General features: G+C 33.1%; 1 protein-coding gene across 8 annotated transcripts in view; it reads right to left on the bottom strand.

The window, feature by feature from the left end:
• DYNC1I2 (dynein cytoplasmic 1 intermediate chain 2) overlaps positions 1-23593 on the bottom strand; it is a 55487-nt gene that overhangs the window by 18542 nt on the left and 13352 nt on the right. For 5 of the 8 annotated variants that reach the window (XM_045066628.1, XM_013052064.2, XM_045066626.1 and 2 more), the window contains 7 exons: positions 17918-17977; positions 15663-15778; positions 2539-2634; positions 2176-2338; positions 1952-2051; positions 1366-1491; positions 276-422 (listed from right to left, as the gene is read on the bottom strand). In XM_045066628.1, coding sequence (XP_044922563.1) covers positions 276-422; positions 1366-1491; positions 1952-2051; positions 2176-2338; positions 2539-2634; positions 15663-15778; positions 17918-17977 — 808 coding nt within the window. The remainder of the gene's footprint in view (positions 1-275; positions 423-1365; positions 1492-1951; positions 2052-2175; positions 2339-2538; positions 2635-15662; positions 15779-17917; positions 17978-23593) is intronic. The other 3 variants (XM_013052065.2, XM_045066629.1, XM_004744069.3) reach the window with 1 other exon arrangement.

The raw sequence follows: 23593 nt of genomic DNA on the forward strand, positions 1-23593 counted from the left end.
CAAAACATTCTCATATCTTGATGGTATTTTTCATGTGAAGTTTGATGCTATTCTGTTGATTATTAAAAGCTTGTCTCAGAAGATAGATGAGTTTTTAATAAAACAGATTTCTAAAAAGACAACAACAAAAAAAGATCTTCATTCTTGGTGGCCAACTGACGAAGAATTCATACATCAAAGGAAACACATTCTGAGACAACTCTGACAGACACTACTAAGTATTTAATGGTGAACCTGCACAGAAGTCTAATGGAAATAACCTCTTTACTACTTACTGTGTGTGCAGCAGCTGACAGCGGAGTTCTCTGCACCGGAGTTCTTTTATTGCTGCGGTTATCCCACAGGACAATTTGGCCTGAATATGTACCACCAACAACCAGATTTGGATGAAATTTTGCAAATGTAGCAGACATCACAGCTGACTGTAAATAAGTAAGATTTTTATATTTAAGGTTCAAATGGAAGAAGCCTGATAAGGTATAAAAAAAAATCTATATGCAAACATTTTCCCTTTTAGTGTAAGGTATTAGAGGTTATAAAAAGAAGTAAATTAATTTGTTTAAAAATTTCATTTTATTTCATAATATAAAAATACACCTTTAGAATAGTTTTTGCTTAAGTCAAATGTAATGTTTACATAAATGTATTCAAACCATTTATAAGGAAAGTAAAAAAATTATTTCATTTGATTACAGTATTAAATCAAAAGACAACTGGCTCTAACAGTAATGTGACAACAGAGTATAAGCTAGTTTTGATTCAGTTAAGCATTTTTCTCAGAATTATGAGAATCTTTTAATAAAAAGATTGTAACTTATGCAACTAGAAAAGGCTTGCAAATTCTAACCTTCCACTAAACTCACTTTAAAAATCTGCATCTGTTTCCTACTTCAAACATACGTTTTCCTACTTCAAACATTTAAAATCATCTAGTTCCAAAAAAATAAAAATAAGAATAAAATAAATAAAACTATCTAGTTCCAACTCCTCAGGCCATGTATAAGTAATTCAGTGGGCCAACTATCTAATTGTATATTCAGCATATAAGTTCATGAGAAACTCCCTGTAGAAAAGACATTTTACAGAATATTCCTTTTATATAATCAATTACAATAACAGAAAATCACAAATGCAAAGGACTTTAGGTGTGATTAAACATAAGAGATGTCAGAAAAGCCACAAAAGGCAGATCATGCTAAACTGAAAAGTCTTCAGTTTTGTTAACATCTGTTTGCAAATATGAGGTGGTTTAGTAAATGCCAATCCAATGAAATCATTATGTTGACAAGAACAGAAAAAAGGCACTTGTCTAAATTCATTAATGAATTCTTAAACTTAGGGAAGACGGTTAAAAGACCATCTTACCTGGCAGTGAAACACATATTCTGGGGTAGTTTTTTTGTATTTCATATTCCACACAAGTGCCACACCATCAGGTTCATGAGGAGCATCTTCATTGTTATTATAGGAAGCCACGAGTAGCTCTGGATACTGTTCACAAGAATCAAGTAGGGAAAAAATTGCTATGCGTAAGAAATGTTTCACATTCTCAGTGACTCAACGGTCTTTACCAGATTATTTGAAAATATAAATATTCAACATTTCCACGAGAAATGTATCATGAGAGTTATGCTTACTGGGATGTAGTTACCACAGTTAATTATTTAAAACGTTTTAACATTAAAACACGCTGCAATTTTAACCAAAGGATATGGTGAGCAACTGAAATTAATGAACCTGGGTTGTGGCATAAATTCAATCTTGAGTTTAAATTAAAGGATGGTTCCAATCCTTTCTTCCAAATATATAAAATGAATACAATAACATTAGAACCATTCATCCATTATTACTTTAAATGATATATACTGATTTAATTACACAAAGTTTCCATAATTAAGAGTGCCTATTAATTTTAATTAAAAAATGAGTAACCAATTTTGTTACAGTTTACCTGAGATGACCAATCCAAACAGCTAACAACACGATGCTTTGACCAACGTTCATCAAAAAATTGTCGATTTAATGACAGTTTAGCACCTGCTTGAATCTCTCTACAGAAAAAGACCAAATCCAAAAAAAGAATGATGTTATAACTTATCACTCTTGATCGGAAAGTAACTTAAGTAATCTTAAAGTAACATTGCTGAAGCCATAATTTTAGCCATTAAACATTACCCTTCTTTGTCTTCCAAATCCCTTCCGCTGTAGTCAAAGAAGATATTAATCTGCTCAGAAAGCGCTCTCTCTACAATTCTTGTAGAATGGTCAAAGAAACTTAAAAATTCCTCCGAATGTAAGATTTGTTGCTTTTCTTCTTCAGTCAGCTCATGAGGGGGAGCTGGAAAACAAATATTTTCCTAAAGTCCATCAAATCATGTCAACTCACTATCACAGTTTGGATCAATGAATGGCACATATTTTTTTCAATCAAATTCACCTCTTTGATTTAGAGGATTCTATTCTACTTTAACACATAAATAATAAAAAAATTTTTAGTAAGAATCAACAAAATTTTTGTAAGTTAATTCTTTAAGGTACCTTTACTATCATTTTCTTCATCTTTCTTTAAAGTTTTCTCTTCTTCAGGTTCAGTAGGTGGTTTAGGAGTCACTACATCATCTTCTTCCTCTTCATCTGAAAAAAACAAAAACAAAAACAGAAAAACACAAAAATTACTTTTATGAAAATAACCAAACTTTCAAGCAACAGTTCAGAAGGTGTACAACTAACTATACATAAATGCAAAAGTAAACCACTGACAAGACAGAACAAGTAAAAATAATACGAATTCCATCAACACAATTTTAAAGAAATCAGTGGAACTTCTTGGTGTTTTACATACCTATGTGGTACCTCTAACAGTCATTCCAAATTTTGTAGCTACATAAACTGAAATAAGATATATAAGCAACTAGGACAAATTCCTCATGGAAATCTCTAAAAGCTTGCAAGCATTTATCATTCCAGACAGAACAACATGCAACTCCTGCATAGTTTTATGTAACATGCTGACACATTAATGCTGTGGAATGAAGAAAATCAAATGTCTAAAATAGCCTACAGAGCTGGCTGCTTACTTGTGATCTGAAACCATCAGTGTCTAATGGGTCTTCATATGGCATAAAGACGGCTTACATTAACTCTCAGGTTGCTATTTGAGAGGCAGATTTTAAAGATAATAGCTATGAGACCACATTTTCTATTCTGTCATTTTAAATGCAAGTCTCATTATCTATTGTTGCATGATGTGGCAATAAGCACTTAAAATCATGTTTTCTTAACTTGGAACAAAAATATATATTGAGATAATATACAGTGTTTATAGGAAGACTTTATTACTAAATCTCCTCTCCAAACCAAGAACTTAAAATCACTTACTTTAAAATGTTGTAGAACATACAACTCTGCATACCTTCTCTCTTACTATGTACTGAGACAGATTTTTATGAAGAAAATGCTTCTTTTTATTGCCTGAACAGATGTGTCATTTGTCTATAAGGGAATGGCAGCAGGCGTCTGCAGCAGAGTGCATCTTAAGTAATGAGGGCCTATTCAATAAGGGGACTTGTTATTTATAGTCATTTCCCCGACCCATGTTCAAAATTATCTAAAGCACACATACATGCTCCGTACACAAAAGAATGGTCAAGGATGGGAACCAGCTGCCAAGTCATGGTCCCAGCAGCCAGGCCAGCTGACTAGATAGCAACAACCAGATGGCACTGCTGGGATTGTGTCTTTCTGCTACAAGGTGGCAAAAGGATGGCACAACATTCTTCCGCTCGGCTGCTTCCAATCCCGTCTCTCCCCAATGGTGAGCCTGTGCAATTACCCACACTCCAGGAGGCCTACAGATAAGCCTTTACCCTGCAAACAAAATGCAGCTTGTAGGCCACACCAGCTGCCAAACCACACACATAGTGTTAGGCTTGGAGAGCTATGAAAATCTTTCTAAGTCTATAGTATTAGCAATAAAAATATAACTGTACCTGTAGGAAAAAAAGCTTTAAATGGCACTGTATAATGCACACAATGATACAACCTCCAACTTAATCAAAATGATAATGACGTATGCCAATCCTACATTACTTGAAATTGAGCGATTTTTACGTTCTGACAAGTTTACAGAACTAGGATAAATGGCACGAATGATTTCAATATATGCTCATACTTTTGAACCAAATGGTGAAGGTTAAAATTTTTCCTTTCAAGGGCCTCAATCAGCCACAAAGGAAAACAGTAATCACTGTCTTTTCAGCCAGCCCAACCGCATTTGTCAGCCCTTTCTCCGTCAATGCAGCCAGAGCAATCAACCTGCCAAACATTCAGAATGGAAAAACAATCTGAAAATACAGGGTATAATGCACCTGCCAGTGAAAATGGCCATTTCAAGAAAAGCTAGTGATCTCAGTGACCCCGCTGAGGAGGCGGTGGTGCAAAGGGGAAAGAACACGTAAAAGAATTCTTAGTGATCGCCACTCTCTTGCACATTGACACTTCCTTACAAAGCATGCCAATTACAGCTTTTGTGCTACTTAAAAAAATGAAAGCTTTTTTTGGGGGCAAAATAATCACACAGAGACACAGAAAGACAGTACTCCTTTTAGATGAATTCTCATATACAACAGATTATTAATCTGAAAACAGTATAACTGGTGACAATTCTATACTGTGCTGCTCAAACGTGATGAAATTCTACCATAAAGTCACCTGTAGGTATAATGTAATAAAACAGTTTAATTACATTTCACTCAGAAGTTGACTTTTAGAATAATGATGTATTTACTTGAATTAAAAATTAAGTTTGAGTGTGTGTGTGTTTATATGTGTATATATATATATATATGCATTATATATATAACATATATATTTCCATTTTCTGACTATCAGTTATCATAACCAGTTTTGTTTACTAGCAGGGTTTATTGTATGTAAATCCTAAAATCAAGGAGAGGGATTTTGAGACACCCTGGACAGGTCATTCTTGAGCACTGTGAATTACAAATTACAGCCTCCTATCCACATTGTATTTTCCACCCTCAACTTTGTTGCATTATACGGCTTCTAAGTACTATTTCCAATGACAGGTGTCAAATTCCTGTCATAATGCATATGGTCAGTACTTTAGTGCTAAGTGACCTCATAATCTACATATTTAACAGAAAAGATCTTGTTTATAGACCATCTTTTCTTTCTAAAATTTAAAATGTAGATGAAGTATGCTAGACAGTGATCTATATCTGCCTCTTACATGGCATTTGCCCACATAGATCGGTTTAGTTGTGGCTGAATCATGAGTTATCAACTATTTAGATACATGTTTTCAGGATTTTGTTTAAGAGTTAATGTACATAACTCTCTTTCTACATGGATGAAAAACTGATTTAAAAACTATGACAGGTCAAAAGATTAAGCTAAATAAAATTTCAAGGAACAAAACCCCAAATCATCTGTTCTTCTTAAAAACTACAAAACACCATATTTTTATTATGAAGTTGGTCTTAAACAATTATATATATCAAATATTTGGTAAAAATGCCCATCAGATCAGAGAATGTTTCTCCGAAAAAATACACTTCTCTTTTTAAAAACCAATATGATAGTTGCTAAAGGACTACTGACACGAGCAAAAATATAGTATCATAATTCTGAAGATTTTCTAAGCTAGTCCTTATTACATGATAAACTATAATGTATTTAAAACAGAAAAAGAATGCAACAGAGCAGGAAGACTGAAAAATGGGACTGCCATGTCACATCAATTTATTGATGAATATTCATTGCAATATGCTAAGTGGTTAACTCCATGCTTTCTCTGACAGGGAATCTAAGGTTATAAACTGAGCAGTAAAGAATGCATAAAAGTAGCAGTTACTTTTAAAATGACAAATCTCTTGTCAATGAATGCTAAGACTAAGTTTAATGAACCATTGAATTTTTACTTTGAGTTAACATCAAAATTGTGATGTATTTTGGTGAGATGGAAAGAAAAGCTGCTCTGTAAATTAAGCTGCACCTAGAAATAACACCAAAGAATGAAATTCCAGTTGTCGGAATAATCTGTTACAACGGAGTAGGTTAATCAAAGTTAAATCATCTGTAAAATGGGTGGCTTTTGTTAAGCTGAAGGAAGGAGTCTTCAGAACAAGTTTTCTCATCTGTATGTCACATTACACTTAAGAGACATCTAAGCTAAGAATAAGCCACAAAGTACATTTTGAATTATTTTAAAATGTTACAACACACTTAACAGGTAATATGCAACATCCTAGGAAATCCTCACTAAATACTGATACTTTTTAAATCTATCACTTATCATGATTAATTCTTACTATGAAGTGAAGAACAATCCCCTCATTGGTGCATTAATGTTCAGAAAATGTGTTTTTTGTCTATAAATGTATCATGTAGTTTCATCAAATTGGTGTACCATATTTTAAGATAGTTTTAATGTCCTATAGAGTATTCTTAATTTACAAAGTAGCCTTATTATTTATGGTATACCAAGTTCTAGAAATCAGAAAATTTATTGCATATAAAAATGATTTAATTTTCAAAAATTCAACTTGTGAATAACTTTACAAAATCATAAAATGAAATTAGAGAAAAATGATTCAATTATTAGTTTTTAAAATATAAGTTAGATATGAACAGTTTTCCTACAATATTTTCAAAATAATCCTTTCTTTTCTAGATCAAAATCATTTTGAATCGCTTCATTTCAATACAGTTGTCCATAATTTCATCTATTTATACCTTACTCTTTAAAATCATGTTATGAAGGGTGCCTGGGTGGCTCAGTGGGTTAAAGCCTCTGCCTTCGGCTAAGGTCATGATCCCCGGGTCCTGGGATTGAGCCCCACATCGGGCTCTCTGCTCTGCAGGGAGCCTGCTTCCTCCTCCTCTCTTTCTGCCTGCTGGCCTCTCTGCCTACTTGTGATCTCTCTCTGTCAAATAAATAAATAAAATCTTTAAAAAGAAATAAAAATAAAATTATATAATGAGAACCTTATATTGGGACAAAATTTCATGAATGGATCAATGGAATCCACTCCTTTTATATTTTTAATTATCTAGAATGATATGCAAGATCTCCTGGATTTTTTTTTTTTTTTTTTTTTTTAAATATTTTCCAAGTTGATTGATTCTTTTTTTTTTTTTTTTAAAGATTTTATTTATTTGACAGAGAGAGATTACAACAAGTAGGCAGAGAGAGAGAGAGAGGGAAGCAGGCTCCCTGCCGAGCAGAGAGCCCGATGCGGGACTCGATCCCAGGACCCTGAGATCATGACCTGAGCCGAAGGCAGCGGCTTAACCCACTGAGCCACCCAGGCGCCCCGATCTCCTGGATTTCTTAATAATTTAGATCTTCACCAAGGGAAAATATACAGCAGTTTTTAAATTAGTAAATATTTTGAATACAGATCTAATGCTAACTTAGGGGAAAAATAAGAAAGAAGTGAAATTTTAATTATAACCCAGTCTTTTTTATACAAAGTTCAGATTTATCTAGACAGTACTGGCATCACTGACATAGACCTTGATATCTGTGATCTCATACGTACTACATTTTTTTGATGCCATAATTTCACATATGCTGATTGACAGTCTTTAAGAACACATGCTTTAATTTTCAATTATATTTATATTCTCAGAGATTCCCTGAGGGTTGAAACTCATTTATTACGTCTTATTTATTCCAGAATTTTTTAAAATTCAATTTTGGACAAGGGTAATTTTTACCAGGGGCCCCACAAATTTAGTCTACCTGGGAAGTACGGATTTCAGACAGAAGTTAAGATCATGTGATAACAAACTTAGGCTATTTACATATAATGCTTTTCTATATATTATAAATAATAATTGACATTTTCCTAAGAAGTATCTGGCTACTAAACCAATACCAAAAGTAACTGTAAAACTTCACACAGATGAAAAAAAAAACTGGAATAGTATAAGAACTGTACCTGACTGGAAATCAAAACCAGGTTCTGGTTGAGCCCTATGGTCACCCACCAATTCCTACAATTGTCGACCAGAGGCTCATCAATTAACTTCTTCAGGCCTCAGTTTCCTCAGGTGTAAATAAACTGATAATATTAGATAATATAGGATTTCTTGCTCTTTAGATAGATCTTTAAAGAGCAAGAAATCCTATGTTATCTAAGATCTATCTAAAAATAGCAAGAACAAAAATCTATTCCAAAAAGGTAGATAAAAATAATGCCATTTTCAAAAGAGTTCAAGACTTTTAAAAGGTAAGGGAAGAAAAGTAACTTTTCCAAGAGTGTATCTGTGGACACCATGAGAAGCTCTTTACCTGCAGAGAGCGAAATTGACTAAGGTCACATGTTCCTAGTCAATTTCATTCACAGTAGGTGCTTTAAGACTGCAAAGCACCTCAGTTCAGAAACAGTACTACCAACTTACAGAGTAAACTTGAAAGCAAGAAGATGCCTAGAATGGAGAAAAAGAAAAACAAGGCAGAATAAAAATCACTGCTTTTTAAAAGAATAGATTCAGCCATTTGAAAAAAAAAATAGTAGAAAGATAAGAGTTAAGCCTAAGACCAATTTTTATCTTCAATTTAGTAACTCATATTACTCCTGCACTGATTACACTGACTACCCAAGTTTAATTTACTCCTCTGCTACACTCAAATTGTAATTTCAGCAATTTTGTCTCATGGTGAGTTTTGGAATTTGTTACATAATTCTTAAATGGAAACCAACCAGGCTAAGTTTGAGAACCACTGTATTAAAGCAATGGATAAGTACAACCAGTATTAAGCACAAAGTGTTTTCATTATAAAACCTTAATTTCAGGTTTTTTCTTTCCCTCTTCCTACAACTTCCACAAATTGGGGAAAGAAACTTAATGGTAAGAGCCCTAGACACAAAAATAATTATAATAATATAGAAAGGAATTGATCTCATTTTTATAAATAGTTCCAAAAGCCAAGGATGGCCCCATAGTATCAGGATAAATTTCTCATTCTCCTTCACTTATATAAATTAAAAAAAAAAAAAAAAAAAAAAAACGGTAGGGATGCCTGGGTGGCTCAGTCAGTTAAGCATCTGCTTTCTGCTCAGGTCATGATCCCAGAGTTCTGGGATCGAGTCCTGCATCAAGCTCCCTGCTCAGTAGGGAGTCTGCTTCTTGCTCTTCCTGCTGCTCTTTCTCTCTCTGACAAATAAATAAATAAAATCTTAAAAAAAAAAAAGAAAGGATGACCTAATGCCTCCACATATAGTGTATACTCAATAAAACTGTAGAATATGAATACTTGTTAGGTTGAAAATGAATAAACATGGACCTTAAAAAATTAATACCTAAGTCTAATCCACACGGGAAAATTTTTAAAGGCACTGGTGCTGATGTAGACATACTTATTAGAAAGAAGGCTGAGTTCACTTATCTTGTCACTTTCACCTTCAATTAGCAAAGATAAAAATTACATTTAGCACTATGAAAGATCAAAGCTGTTTATTCATTTATGTAGATAATTACTATAAAGTATTATCCTGATGCAGATACACCAATAAAAAGTTAATTAAACCTCACTATCCTTTAACAAAGTGTTCTTCAAACTACAGGCCTAACTAAACCAATAAACTGAGCACATTATGGTCATTCTTCTTTTTTTTTAAGATTTTATTTATATTATTTGATAGGCAGAGATTACACGTAGGCAGAGAGGCAGGCAGAAAGAGAGAGAGAGGTGGAAGCAGGCTCCCTGCTGAGCAGAGAGCCCAATGCAGGGCTTGATCACAGGACCCCAGGATCATGACCTGAGCCGAAGGCAGAGGCTTTAACCCACTGAGCCACCCAGGCACCCCTATGGTCATTTTTCATTAAAAAAATGAAGTATAGCAAGAGAAAGGGAGATGTTATTTAATAAAACTTTTATTTCTGTTATACATTTGTATCCATGCCTGTACTGTAAGCATGAAAATGCTGCTTCAGTGGCAATATGAGAAAGCTCACCTTAAAATCAGACTAGGTTTAGAATCTTAGCTATTAGCTCTGTGAGCCTTGATAAACTCTTTCAGTTTTACCTTCTTCATGTGTAAATAAAACCTATACTTAACTCTTACAGTTTTGGTGAGAGGATTAGAGATAATATAAAGTGCTTCACACTGTACCTGGTATGTGAGCACTCTTTGTGTTTAAAATTTTCAGCTATTAATTTACACATAACATTTGAAGAACATTACAAATGAATAGCTAAAATTATATTTGAAAGATGTTAACAGGTTCAATTTTGTTAAAGTATTCAGAGGGATACCTAGAACACAAAATAACAACACATCTGTATCTACACAGTTTGTCACCACGGAACTCAAGAAGGCTTTAAGGAAAATCTATAATAGTTTCATTTATGGATCTAAGAGCAAACAAAGACTAGAATATGATATAGTCATATTAAAAGCAAGAACTGAGACTAATCATACTTTTTCACCCAAACTCATCAATAATTATACTATAACATTAACACTTGAAAATAACCTATTTCCTAGTAGTTACTTCCAGAGTAAATGCATGAAAATAAATAATGCAAGTAAGCAAAATCATACTCCTGAATTAATTCCTTCACCAAAATCTATGTTCTTAACACATGACAGGCACTATTCAACCAGGCATTACAGTAATGAAGAAGAAACAGTCTCTATACTCACAGAAAATCCAACAAAGAAAAAGTTTGGTGATGCTAAAAGCCTTGCCCCAAATAATTTAAAACTGAAAAGAATACAGTTCATCTTGTGCTTCTGGATCATCAGCTTATCTAACAAGTCATGATCTTTCAAATTTTTAATTACTTACAAAATAAAAACAGGAAAAAGAATGTAAAAAAATTTTTTTTCTATTTATTCGACAGAGAGAGAGAAAGCGAGAGGAGGAACACAAGCAGGGGGAGTGAGTGAGGGAGAAGTAGGCTTCCCACCAAGCAGGGAGCCCGATGCCGGGCTCGATCCCAGGACCCTGGATTAGGACCTGAGTAGAAGAGAGACACTTAACAACTCAGCCACCCAGGCGCCCTGGAAAAAGAATTTTTTTAAAATGCCAGTCTTATACGGCTATACACTCAAATTAGTTCAATGGGAATAAGTTACATGTTAACATTTAAAATTTACACACATCTCAAAATAAGCAATTAAAAATGCAAATTTCAAAAAGGATAAAATCATATGTGTGTATATATATTTATATGTGTGTATATATACAGACAGAATTTTAGAAAAAAATGCATCTTAGAAAACTGGAAACAAAATATTAACAGTGTAGAAAACTGGAAACAAAATATTAACAGTGGTTATTATACAGTGGAATCATGACATTTCCTCTTTATATCCTTTCTGCATTTTTTAATTGAAGTATAACTGTCACAAATATCCTGTTAGTTTCAGATACCTGTTAGTTTCAAGTATACATATAGCAATTTGGTATTTTTAAACACAACAAAATGACCCTAACAATATGTCTAGCTATCATCTGTCACCATATAAAGTTATTATATTATTGAATATATTCCCTATGCTGTACATTATATCCCCATGACTAATTTATTTTATAACTGGAAGTCTGTACCTCTTAATCCCCTTCACCTATTTCACCCACCCCCAATGTCTGCCCTGCTCTGGTAACAACCAACAGTTTGTTTACTGTATCTATGAATCTTGTTTCTGTTCTGTTTGGTTTTTTGGTTGTTTTTTAGGTGAAAATGCAGTATTTGTCTTTCTCTGAAATAATTTCACTTAACATAATACCCTCTAGATCCATCCATGTTGTCACACATGGCAATATTTCATTCTTTTTATGGCTGAGTAATAGTCCATCTCCTTTACCCGTTCATCTATTGATGGACACTTAGGCTGCTTCCGTATCTTTGACTATTGGAAATAATGCTGCATTGAACAGAGGGGTGCATATACATCTTCAAACTCGTGTCCTTGTTTACTTCAGATAAATACCTAGAAGTGGAATTGCTAGATTGTATGGTGATTCTACTGTTAATTTTTTGAGGAACATCCATACTTTTCTCTAGGGTATCTGTACCAATTTACATTCCCACCAACAGTGTACAAGGGTTCCCTTTTCCCTACATCATCACCAATTCTTGTTATTTTTTGTCTTTTTGGTACTACCCAATCTGACAGGTATGAAGTAGTATCTTTAGTTTTGATTTACATTTCCCTGATGACTAATGACATTGAGCATCTCTTCATGTATCTATTGACCATCGGTAGGTCTTTTTTGGAAAGATGTATATTCAAGTCCTCTGCCCATTTTTTAATTGTTCTTTTTTATATTGTCTAAGTTCTTTATATATTTTGGGTATTAACCCCTTCTTAGGTATATGATTTGCCAAATTCTTCTCCCATTCAACAGGTTATCTTTTAGTTTGGTTGATGGTTTCACAAAATCTTTTTAGTTTAATGTAATCCCATCTATTTATTTTAGCCTTTGGTGCCAAAGTCTGAGAAAACTGGTCTAAAAAACTATGTACAGTTAAGACCGATGTCAAAGAGCTTATTGCTTATGTTTTCTTCCAGGAGGCTTATGGTTTCAGGTTGAAACCTGAAGTCTTTCATCCATTTTGAATTTATTTTGTACATGATAGAAGACAGTGGCCTAGTTTCATTTTCTGTATTTTCTATATTCTCCATGATATACTACTCTAATAATTAGGAAAAAATTATTGAGAAAAAAGGAATTCTTCACTTAAACTGAATATATGACAGGCATTACCCAAAATAGCTTCAGAATGCTTTACATTTCCAACAATCCAAAATGCATTTCATAAGTATGATGGAATAACTAAAAATAAATCTTCAAATTATTAGATGAAGAAAACCAGCCTAATATACTTTTTAAATGAGCCATTATGCCCATTTGGGTTATTCTGCTCACTTGTTTGAGTCAACATATATAATAATGTAGTTCACAAAGACAGACATTAAAATACTTAAATATACTAATTAATAAAATATTATTTTCCAGAAATTATGGAATCATGCAGGGTTCATATTCTCCATACTGTTAGTTCAACACTTTACCTTTCTTTTTTCTTTTAAGTTGCTTAAGTCTCAAAATTACCATCAGTGGCTTTTTTTCTAGAAAGATGAGGACTTTTCTCCCGTGAAAGCTATTTTACCAATCAGTGGAGCAGTAGGAATGAAAAAAATGTATTCACAGACATGAACATTCACATGATCAAGTAAAAAAAAAAAAAAAAGGCCTGGATAAAAATATTATCCTGATTTCCTCAAAATTTTTGAAGTGTAATAATATGTACGACAATTTCAACCCTTTTTGGGGAACAAGATGAAAGTGAACAGAAAAGTTTAAGGTATTTATTTCACTTCCATCCTTACTGGGCAGCGAAAGGAGAGTTGTTAAAAAGTACATAGATTGTAAATAGGTATAATAATCCTAATTTCTTTTGGTATATATAAACATGTAAATTTAAAGATTTTCCTTGATAATAGGTAAAGGTTTCAAGAACTTTTTTTTTTTTAAAGATTTTATTTATTTGTTTTACAAAGAGAGAGATCACAAGTAGGCAGAGAGACAGGCAGAGAGCGGGGTGGGGGGGGGAGCCGGCTCCCCACTTAGCAGAGAGCTCTATCTATGCGGGGCTCAATCCCAGGACCCTGAGATCATGACCTGAGCCGAAGGCAAAGGCTTTAACCCACTGAGCCACCCAGGTGCCCCACAATAACTTTTTTTTAAGGGGGGGTGGCGGAGGGACAGAGAGAGATGGAATGAAAATCTTAATCAGACTCCATACTGGGACACGGGGCTTGATCACACAGCCCTGAGGTCATGACTTAAGCCAAAATCAAGACTTGGATGCTTAACCAACTGAGCCACCCAGGTGCTCCAAAGACTTTTTTTTTTTTTTTTTAAAGATTTTATTTATTTATTTGAGAGAGAGAGAGACAGTGAGAGAGAGCATGAGCGAGGAGAAGGTCAGAGGGAGAAGCAGACTCCCCATGCAGCTGGCAGCCCGATGCGGGACTCGATCCAGGGACTCCAGGATCATGACCCGAGTCGAAGGCAGTCATCCAACCAACTGAGCCACCCAGGCGTCCCTCCAAAGATTTTTTTTCTCCATTTTGTTTACCTGTATTTTCTGGGTTTTCTGAAGTGAATATTATTTTTGATTCTCCTTAATGGAGAAACATGGTAATGAAACTGAAATTTTAAAAATAAATTAATTTAAATATGATAAACAAGGTTTTAAATGTTTGATATTCCACAATTAAACAGGAATAAGTTTTCCTAGTCAAAGAGAAAAAAATGTTCCTTATGCACAGACTGTTAAAAGGAAAATTTATTCTTGGACCACAATCCAAAATATCAACAACTCTAAAAATCCATAACTCATTTGGTGGTAAACCCTGATATGATCAGAGGTAAAGCTATTTATAATCATTATTTATTTTACTTGGTGTGAATATTCATATCTTCTGCTGTCAAAATATTAATGCCCAAGATGCTGCTAGAGTGTTTACTTATAGTACATATATTTTACTAGTAACTTTACTATAATCTGACAAATTCTGAATTCAAATATGTATGTGGCTTCAGGTAAGAAAGGTTTCAGGTAAGAAACTGTGGACCTCTACTAGGGATATTATGTAAATCCTTTTTATGTGTGACATAAATTGATTAGTCTAACTGGAAAAAACAAGAACTATCATATTAACTTTATGTTTGAATCATTAACTATCTGATGAGATTTTAAAAATTAGTTCCCAGTATAAAAATGTTAACTCCTTCTGGTTTAAGAATCAAGACTCCTGGGGTGCCTGAGTGGCCTAGTCTGTTAAGTGGCCAACTCAGCTCAGGTTATGATATCAGGGTCCTGGAATAGAGCCTTGTATCAGGCTCTGTGCTCAATGGGGAAACTGCTTGAGGATCTTCTCTCTCCCCTGCCCTCTGCCCCTGCTCCCCCCTACCTCTAAAGTAAATAAATAAATCTTTAAAATAAAAAAAAAGAATCAAAAGAATCAAAAGACTCAAAATTCAATATAATGCTTGCATATACATCTATTATACACAGATTAAAGTCTGCATATGAAATCAACATTATAAGAGCCCTTAGATCATAAAACCAAAAGTTTAAGAATTAGGTCTAGATTTGTTCATTAATATAGGTAACAATGATAGCATACCAGAATATCATATGCTCTACAAAAAATAATTTACACTGTTTCATTTACTGTGTGATCAATTCTTTTAAAGGATTATCCTCAGTGACAGAGAAATAGAACATTCCTAAGCTTTTCTGATTCTAAAGCATCATATATCAATAAAAAAGTGAAGACTAAAAACTTAAGTGTTTTTTTTTTTTTTTAAATAAATATATAATGTATTATTAGCCCCAGGGATACAGGTCTATGAATTGCCAGGGAAATATTTAAGTTTATGTTAATAAAATTAAAAACCATAGTTTATACTTTAACTTCTAAAAGAAAAAGGTTTAAAACTCTAAGAAATAAAAACATCAATACAGAAACCTAAAAGTATTAGTTTTAAATGTTTCCCTAAGAAATTATGCCAAAAAAAAAAAAAAAAAAAAAGGAAGAGAAAAAACAATCTTATTTATTCAATATGGGAATTTAATGATCACCAAATTAAGAATATTCACTCACCTTCTTTGGGTTGAGCCATAACTGGAGTCTGAGTTTCCTTTGTATAAGTGACGATTTCTCGAGGAGGAAAGTCAACTTGTGTAATTTTAGCCATTCCAAGTTTAATAGGTCCTCGTCTAAATAAAGTGAAGACAAATGTTTTTAAATACAACAAATGAAACATTTAAACTACATCAAACCATGTTATTTTGGAAAATTAAGAATTAAACATTGTGTATCCAACATTGTAATTTAAATCCCTCTTTTATTCAAGAAATATCAGATGAACAATAAATTGGCTTTATTTTTACAAAGGAATTTAGAAGGGAGCAAAAAACAAAGGTATTTCAAGATGTTTGTTTTTCACTTTAAAAAGGCAAATAATTTAGTTTCTTAGAGCAAATGTGTGGGTAATAATAGAGTAGGAGGATAGGAATTTCAGAGTGACTACTAAATATGGTTGGTTACGAGAAATGTTCTTAAAAGGGATATGATTCAACTTTTTTGAAGAGGCAGATATATGGATCTCAGACCACGTTTAGTTTCCTTCACCATTAGGAGACTTAAGCTTTAAGAATGAAAAATAAGTTTCTGTTGAAGACCTTCCTTCCACTTATATTTTGCAGAAATTGAGAATCATACAGTCAATTTTGATTTCAAAATGAAATATTTAAACTTTTAAATCTCTAATCTCTGCATGGTCAGTACTGTCCTTGATTCATATACGGACAAACTACAATGCAGATATTCTACTCCTGAATTAAAGCAACAGATATTTTGAATACAAGAAAACTGTTAAAGTCACCTCTGTCTTAAATAGAGGGAATACATTCTTTTTTGACAAATAGAAGAAAAGAACTGTAGCTGAGGAATATAGATCAAATTAAAGATATCTTTTATTAGATATATTGAGGATTTCTTGATTTATTAGATATCTAAGTACTAAATCAAATAATACAGTATGCTTCCAAGCTCCCCAAGAAGTTCTCAATTATACAACTGTCTTAAAAGGATGTCTTAAAAGTACTGATGTAATTTCAGAATGTCAAGCAGGGTATCTAAAATATATACATATATGTAATAATAACTATTTTCTTATAAAACATTTTCAGAATCCTATACAAAAAAGTATAATAAAATTAGTACATTAAATGGGTTAGTTTTCTTTAAGATCCCAAATGTGGGCTACAATAAATTTTTTAATGTGTTTTCCACTTTAGGAATATCTTAGCTTTAAAGGGGAAAATAAGCATATAATCGAAGAATTAAATAGGAAAACCTAAGTAGATTTGAAGTAATCTCATATTCTAAGAATAAAATTTGAAATACAAAACACTGTATTCTGAATTTTAAAATGTAAACTACTTGAAAAGTAAATCATTCACGTATCTGGGAAAAAACGGCCAAGCCAAGAACAACATTAGGAACAAGTTACCAACTTGGCTGCGTATAGAGTCTAATTAGATAAAAATCACATTAGAACAAACAAACAAAATACTTAAGATTTAGGAGCAGAAGGGTAGGGAGGTAATACCTCACTTATCCAAAAGCCACTTTTCCTGAGACTAAAGAAGCAACCAAGGTTGAGGGGAATCACAGGGCAGCGAACAGAGAAGCTTCCAGTTTAATGTATAAGAAGCTCATATACTTTTCCTACATGCCCGAATTCAAGGCTTATTTACTCTTACTTTAGACATAATTCCAAAAGGTATGATCATGTGTTTTAGAAGGTGCAAATTATCATATTACTATCTGAGTATGGCACAATGGCAGCACCAAACATAATTTGCATTGGGATTATAATAAATAAATGAGTGAATAAATGAATTAAAGAATAAATCAATAGCAATCCAGGGCCATAGTGTAGAAGACCAACAGCTCTGTTCCTCTTAACATCTTAGAAATCATGAGAAAATTTTACTATAGGAAAACAAATTAATACTTGTATCAGGTAACCCAGAAAAGGTTCAATTATATGTAGAATACATATCAGGAAAAGTCTGGGAAGTTTATAATCCAGGTTAGAAAAATTCACATCAAAGATATAGAAATAATCAAAGGACTCTGGACACTTAAATGGTAGACTTATGGTACCTAGGAAATCAAATACATAAAATATTTCTTTCACTAATGACAGAGGATAAATGAGGTGTCACGGTAAAATATTAACTCTTTTCCTAACTGTATAGTGTACATTAGAAATTTAAATAAAATTAGGAGTTTCGCAAAGAAGCAAATTAATTATAGAGAGGGAAGGTAAAAAATCTATTCAATACCCCAAATCGGAATCTGAGTGAAGCTGAAGAACTGATGGATCTGTATCCCAATGCAGCGTCCTAAATGGTTGTAGGACAACCATGAAGCGTTAGCAAAAAAGGCCATAAGTTAGTCAAGCAAATATATTCTATGAATAGGTAAAGCTAAAATACTGTTCACAATTAAACACCACATGTTCTGGTTAGTATGAAATAAATACCAGGTTATCACTCAATGCTCTACTGCACACCATAAGCATAAGTTGGTTAAAGATGCAAACATATAACCCAGAATAGTTAAAAGATAGTATTTTCAGATTACAGGAAACTAATATTGCCTTATAATGGATAAGAACAGCCAAAGCATCCAACAACACAAATAATATATTATTTTTGGATAACAAGCTAGGCTATAAAAAGTTAAAATTTTAATTTTCTTAATTAAAAAAGCATTAGTAAAAACATCTTAGTTAACATATTATAATATTGCCCAAAGCATTAAATGTGTGCAGAAAATTGTCATTTTGCTAAAGGAAATGAATCAACACATAAGCCTTTTGGTAAGAAAACCAAGGACTATTCCACTGGGATACAAAAAAGCTAAAGTTTCCAAAATGTGACCCCTGCGCAATTTATGGGTTAAGCACAGCCTTGAGCTTACATATCATCTGCTTTAGAAAACAACTAAAGATTTCTGTCTGTAGGGGAAAAAAAATTTTCCCAGGAAAAATATTTTATGTTCAAAGGACTTACCTAAATTAACTAAACTTCTAGAGAGTATCAATTCTAAATAAATATTTCGTTGTGTGTTAGCCTTGCCTACTGGGTAAATAACTTACATGGGATCTTTTCCACTTAAGCCAAATCTTATACTACTAGAACAAAAGGTACTTTATCAATGGGCATTCTTACAAGTTAGCAGTATATACGATAATTATGTATAGTACTGTATGATACTCATAGTCCCTATTAAAAAGTTAAGCACAATATATGTAATACTATCATTTTTGATAGTATTACATATGATACATGCATATAAGGTATAACAAGCAACTGAAACAGCTACAATATTTAAATAAAACAAATAAAAAATAAATAAATACAACAAATAACTTCTATATGTTACCTGTATAAACAGTTTATCAGTAAAAACACTCAGATGAATTGAACTAGAGAAATTCTTCATATTAAGAATGTAAAGACGGAGGGGGGCACCTGGGTGACTCAGTCAGTTAAGTGTCTGCCTTCTGCTCAGGTCATGATCCTAGGGTCCTGGGATCAAGTCCCGCATCGGGCTCCCTGCTCAGTGGGGAGCCTGCTTTCCCTCTCCCACTCCCCCTGCTTGTGTTCCTCTCTCGCTATGTCTATCTCTGTCAAATAAATAAATAAAATATATTTTTTTTTAAATGTGAAGACGGGGCGCCAGGGTGGCTCAGTGGATTAAAGGCTCTGCTTTTGGCTCAGGTCATGATCCCAGAGTCCTGGTATCAAGCCCCGCATTGGGCTCTCTCCTCAGCAGGAAGCTTATTTCCTTCTCTCTCTCTGCCTGCCTCTCTGCCTACTTGTGATCTCTGTCTGTCAAATAAATAAATGAAATCTTTAAAAATTAAAAATAAAAATGTAAAGAAAGATTTGGGGGTTTAAACAGGATTATGTATATGCAAAGAAAAGGTCACTATGAAGATCTACTTTGTACTAAGCAATGAACAGCAACAAACTTAGACTTTGTTAAATCAGAAGGGGTTCTATTAGGTGCTCTCCAAGGAATATGACAGGGGTAGTTGTTACCAGTTACCTACAGCTCCTTGTTGAGGATGTCATTTAAGTCTAAAATTAAGCAAAACTTTACTTAAAAATATACCCAGTACTGAAAATACATTGCACAGCATACAGAATTATGTTTATTACAGGCATCAGTAGACATACAAAGTAAAATTCCAATATAATCCAAAGCCTGAAAGGTAAACTGATTAAGAATGGGAAAAGAAACAAGAAACATGGATTACCCAATTGAATTACTGTCAGCTACTTTCTAGAGATAACAGAAATGTCTAAGAGAACTAGAAACTTAACGAATTCAACTCCAAATCTGCAGAATTAGGGAGATATCACTTTTCATGGCCTTTTATATTTATTGGTAAATTACAACCAGGCCAGAAATTTCTGGCATTTGGAAATAGTGATTCAGGTATATCTTGACAGCATTTTTGGTAATGTCTAATATATCTTTTCCAACCCCTTGAGTGATATATCTTTTCCTATCCCTTGACTAATCTTGGACTGTCATCCAGTTAACAGAGTTCAGTGTGTGGGTTCACACATTTCACACATCTTCATGTATTTTTCTGTGCTTAATCTCTTTATTCTTTCATTACCAACATGCCTGCTCAATTCAAATTCATTCTGTTTCATTCTCAGATCTTGTGATTCTTTTCAAGGGCCTTATATTTAGAAATGCTATTATTTCACTGCCAATAGCACCAATTAATCAACAAGATTAATTCTCTCTCTACTATGGAATCTGGAGATGATGTAGTAGAATTCATAGTTTTTACTCTTGCATGTATACATATAATACATAAAAAAGAACATATGCAGCCCTCTTGAAAATTAATCTATGGTCTCATAGGAGACAACGTATGTAGTAAGATAACCAGGTCATCTCAGTCAAAAAGAGGAATTTTTTTTTGCTCTCCTGTTAAACTGAGAAGAAATTAAATTTTATATTTATTCTCTAATAAGAACAAACCTCTAAAGGTATTTAAATACCTGTTTTTTTGTTTTATAACTTATCATTAAAAATTTATACTCAAACAAGTTAGCACACTATGCTTAGAACTTTTCAGTATAGTGAGTAATATCTTTAAATTAATGATGTAATCACTAGCATGTAAGTTCCATGAAGGCAAGAACCATGAATATTTAATTTTCTGTGGTAACCTATGTAATATTGAACATTAACTTGGCAATTTGATGGAATACGTGTTCTATATACAAATAAGTATTTTTCTTAACAGTATTTACTCCTTGTACCAATTCACAATATTCCAATGGGTCTCCAAAAAACCAGGGAATGCCGGGATGGCTGAGTTGGTTGGACATCCAACTATTGGTTTTGGCTTAGGTCATGACCTCAGAGGTCACGGGATCAAGCTTCATGTTGGGGCTCTGAAGTACGGACTCAGTGGGGAGTCTGCTTCAGTTTCTCTCCCTCTGACCCTCCCCCTACCTGAATTCCTTCTCTCCCTCTCAAATAAATCAATCAATCTTAAAAAAAAAAAAAGAACAAAATCTAGTAGATGTTACATAGTTTTGAAAGCAAACTTACTAATGTGACATTTAAATAATCTACTATTCACAATCAAGAACACAGAGTTCAAAATGAACACAGTATAATATCTACATAAAAATAATTTATAATATAAGTAAATTTAATGAACATAAAATTATCTGGGTAAATATTTGTACTACAGTAAAGCTGTAGAAAGGGGGAAAAAGCTTCTCTTGAAAATACCACTTGCTTATTAGCAAAGGAATACTAACATATTTGTACAAAAACATAAAAGTATGAGGTATGAAACAAATTTAGTCTTAAAAATGAGTTTGGGGCACCTGGGTGGCTCAGTGGGTTAAGCCTCTGCCTTCGGCTCAGGTCATGATCTCAAGGTCCTGGGATCGAGCCCTACATGGGGCTCTCTGCTCAGCAGGGAGCCTGCTTCCCTTCCTCTCTCTCTGCCTGTCTCTCTGCCTACTTGTGATCTCTGTCAAATAAATAAATAAAATCTTTTTTAAAAAAATGAGTTTAGACTAAATAAATTTAGCTTTTAACATATAATATAATATATACTACTTTATAAGGTACTATTATTTCTAAAAAAAAGATTCGATTTTTTTTAAATGATAGTTATATTATTTATTTCCAATGACAGTAAAATTGAGATTTCCAATTTTCGTTCTATTTACAAAACAGTTTTGGAAAACACATCTCAAATCCAAACTGGTGAGACCTTTTTGTCTTCTAATTGTTAATGATAACCTGATTTGAACCAGAATTGATTAAAATACTGAATTTATTATCTAGCTCTCTTGCTTCTTTTTTCTTGCCTTTTAGGTACTCATTATAACTTCAATCAGAGGAACTCAGGCACAAAGAAGATAAAACGTCTCAAGTTTATTTCTTATTAAGAGGTATGTTAAGAGATTCTTCTGAGGAGGACATTTAACTTCCTACCTACAATAAGGATTCTGAATAAAGATTTTAACTATAGGGGTGCCTATATAACCCACTATATAACTATAGTGGGTTAAAGCCTCTGCCTTCGGCTCAGGTCATGATCTTAGGGACCTGGGATCTACACCCGCACCGGGCTCTCTGCTCAGCAGGGAGCCTGCTTCCTTTCCTTTCTCTCTGCCTGCTTGTGATCTCTGTCAAATAAATAAAAAACTTAAAAAAAAATTTTTTTTACTATGTTTAATCTCATTTCAGCTGACATGAGGAGTCAGAATGTATGACAGTGTTTTTAAAAAGCTTGCTCTGTGTGTGTGTGTGTGTGTGTGTGTGTGTGTGACAAAGAGGAATAAGTAAAAGTACTTTCCCCAGTACAATGTTTGGAGAGAAGCTGAAATCTTACTGAACTTTTGGAAAGCAAGTCCCAACATGTGTGCAGGATCCTAAAACAAATATGAAATACGGTTTTATAAGGAAGACATGAGGATGGGAAAAGTTGACAAAACTTTTTTTTAAGTGAGGTATAATTGACATATAATACTATATTACTTTCAGCTATACAAAAGAATGATTTGATATTTGTATATATTGTGAAATGATCACCACAATTCTAGTTAACATGTGTCAGCATACATATTACAAAATTATTTTTTTCTTGTGATAAGAACTTTTTAAAAATATTTTAAAATATTTTTTTATAAACATATAATGTATTATTAGCCCCAGGGGTACAGGTCTGTGAATCACCAGATTTACACACTTCACAGCACTCACCATAGCACATATCCTCCCCAATGAAGAACTTTTAATATCTACTCTCAGCAATCTTCAAATATGCAATATAGTATTATTAACTGTAATCACCATGCTGTACATTACGTCCTCATGACTTATTTATAACTAGAAGTTTGTACCTTTTGAAACTCTTCAACCATTTTGACCATTCCTTATCCCTCACCTCTGGCAATCGCCAATCATCTGTTTTCTGTATCTATGAGCTTGGCTTTGTTTTGTTTTGTTTACATTTCACACATAAGTGACATAATTCAATATTTGTCTTTCTCTGACTTGTTTCATTTAGCATAATGTCCTCATGACAGTAAACACTCCTGTTTCTTTAATAGTTAACTCTATTTGATAATTTTATGCAGTATTATTTTCTATCTTGATTAGAACTACTGACTCAATAGAACACAATTGAAGTGTTTAACCAAACTGTTTAGATTTTCAATTACTGAATGGACAACTAAGCACAACAGAGGTTTCACATTATTTATAAACTATTTTACATTATTTTGATACTAGTCATGCCATAACATTTATACTATTTTATACTATCATACACTATTTATACTGTTTATATTATATTATACATACAAAACATTCACACAATAGTCTATGACATATGCTTAGACATAAAAAAATTAAATCAATTAACATCTCTATTTTAATAAAAATAATTAGTATAA

The sequence above is a fragment of the Mustela putorius genome, unplaced genomic scaffold (genome assembly GCF_011764305.1).
Source record: "Mustela putorius furo isolate JIRA1106 unplaced genomic scaffold, ASM1176430v1.1 tig00003869_pilon_pilon_pilon, whole genome shotgun sequence".
Lineage (NCBI taxonomy): Eukaryota > Metazoa > Chordata > Mammalia > Carnivora > Mustelidae > Mustela > Mustela putorius.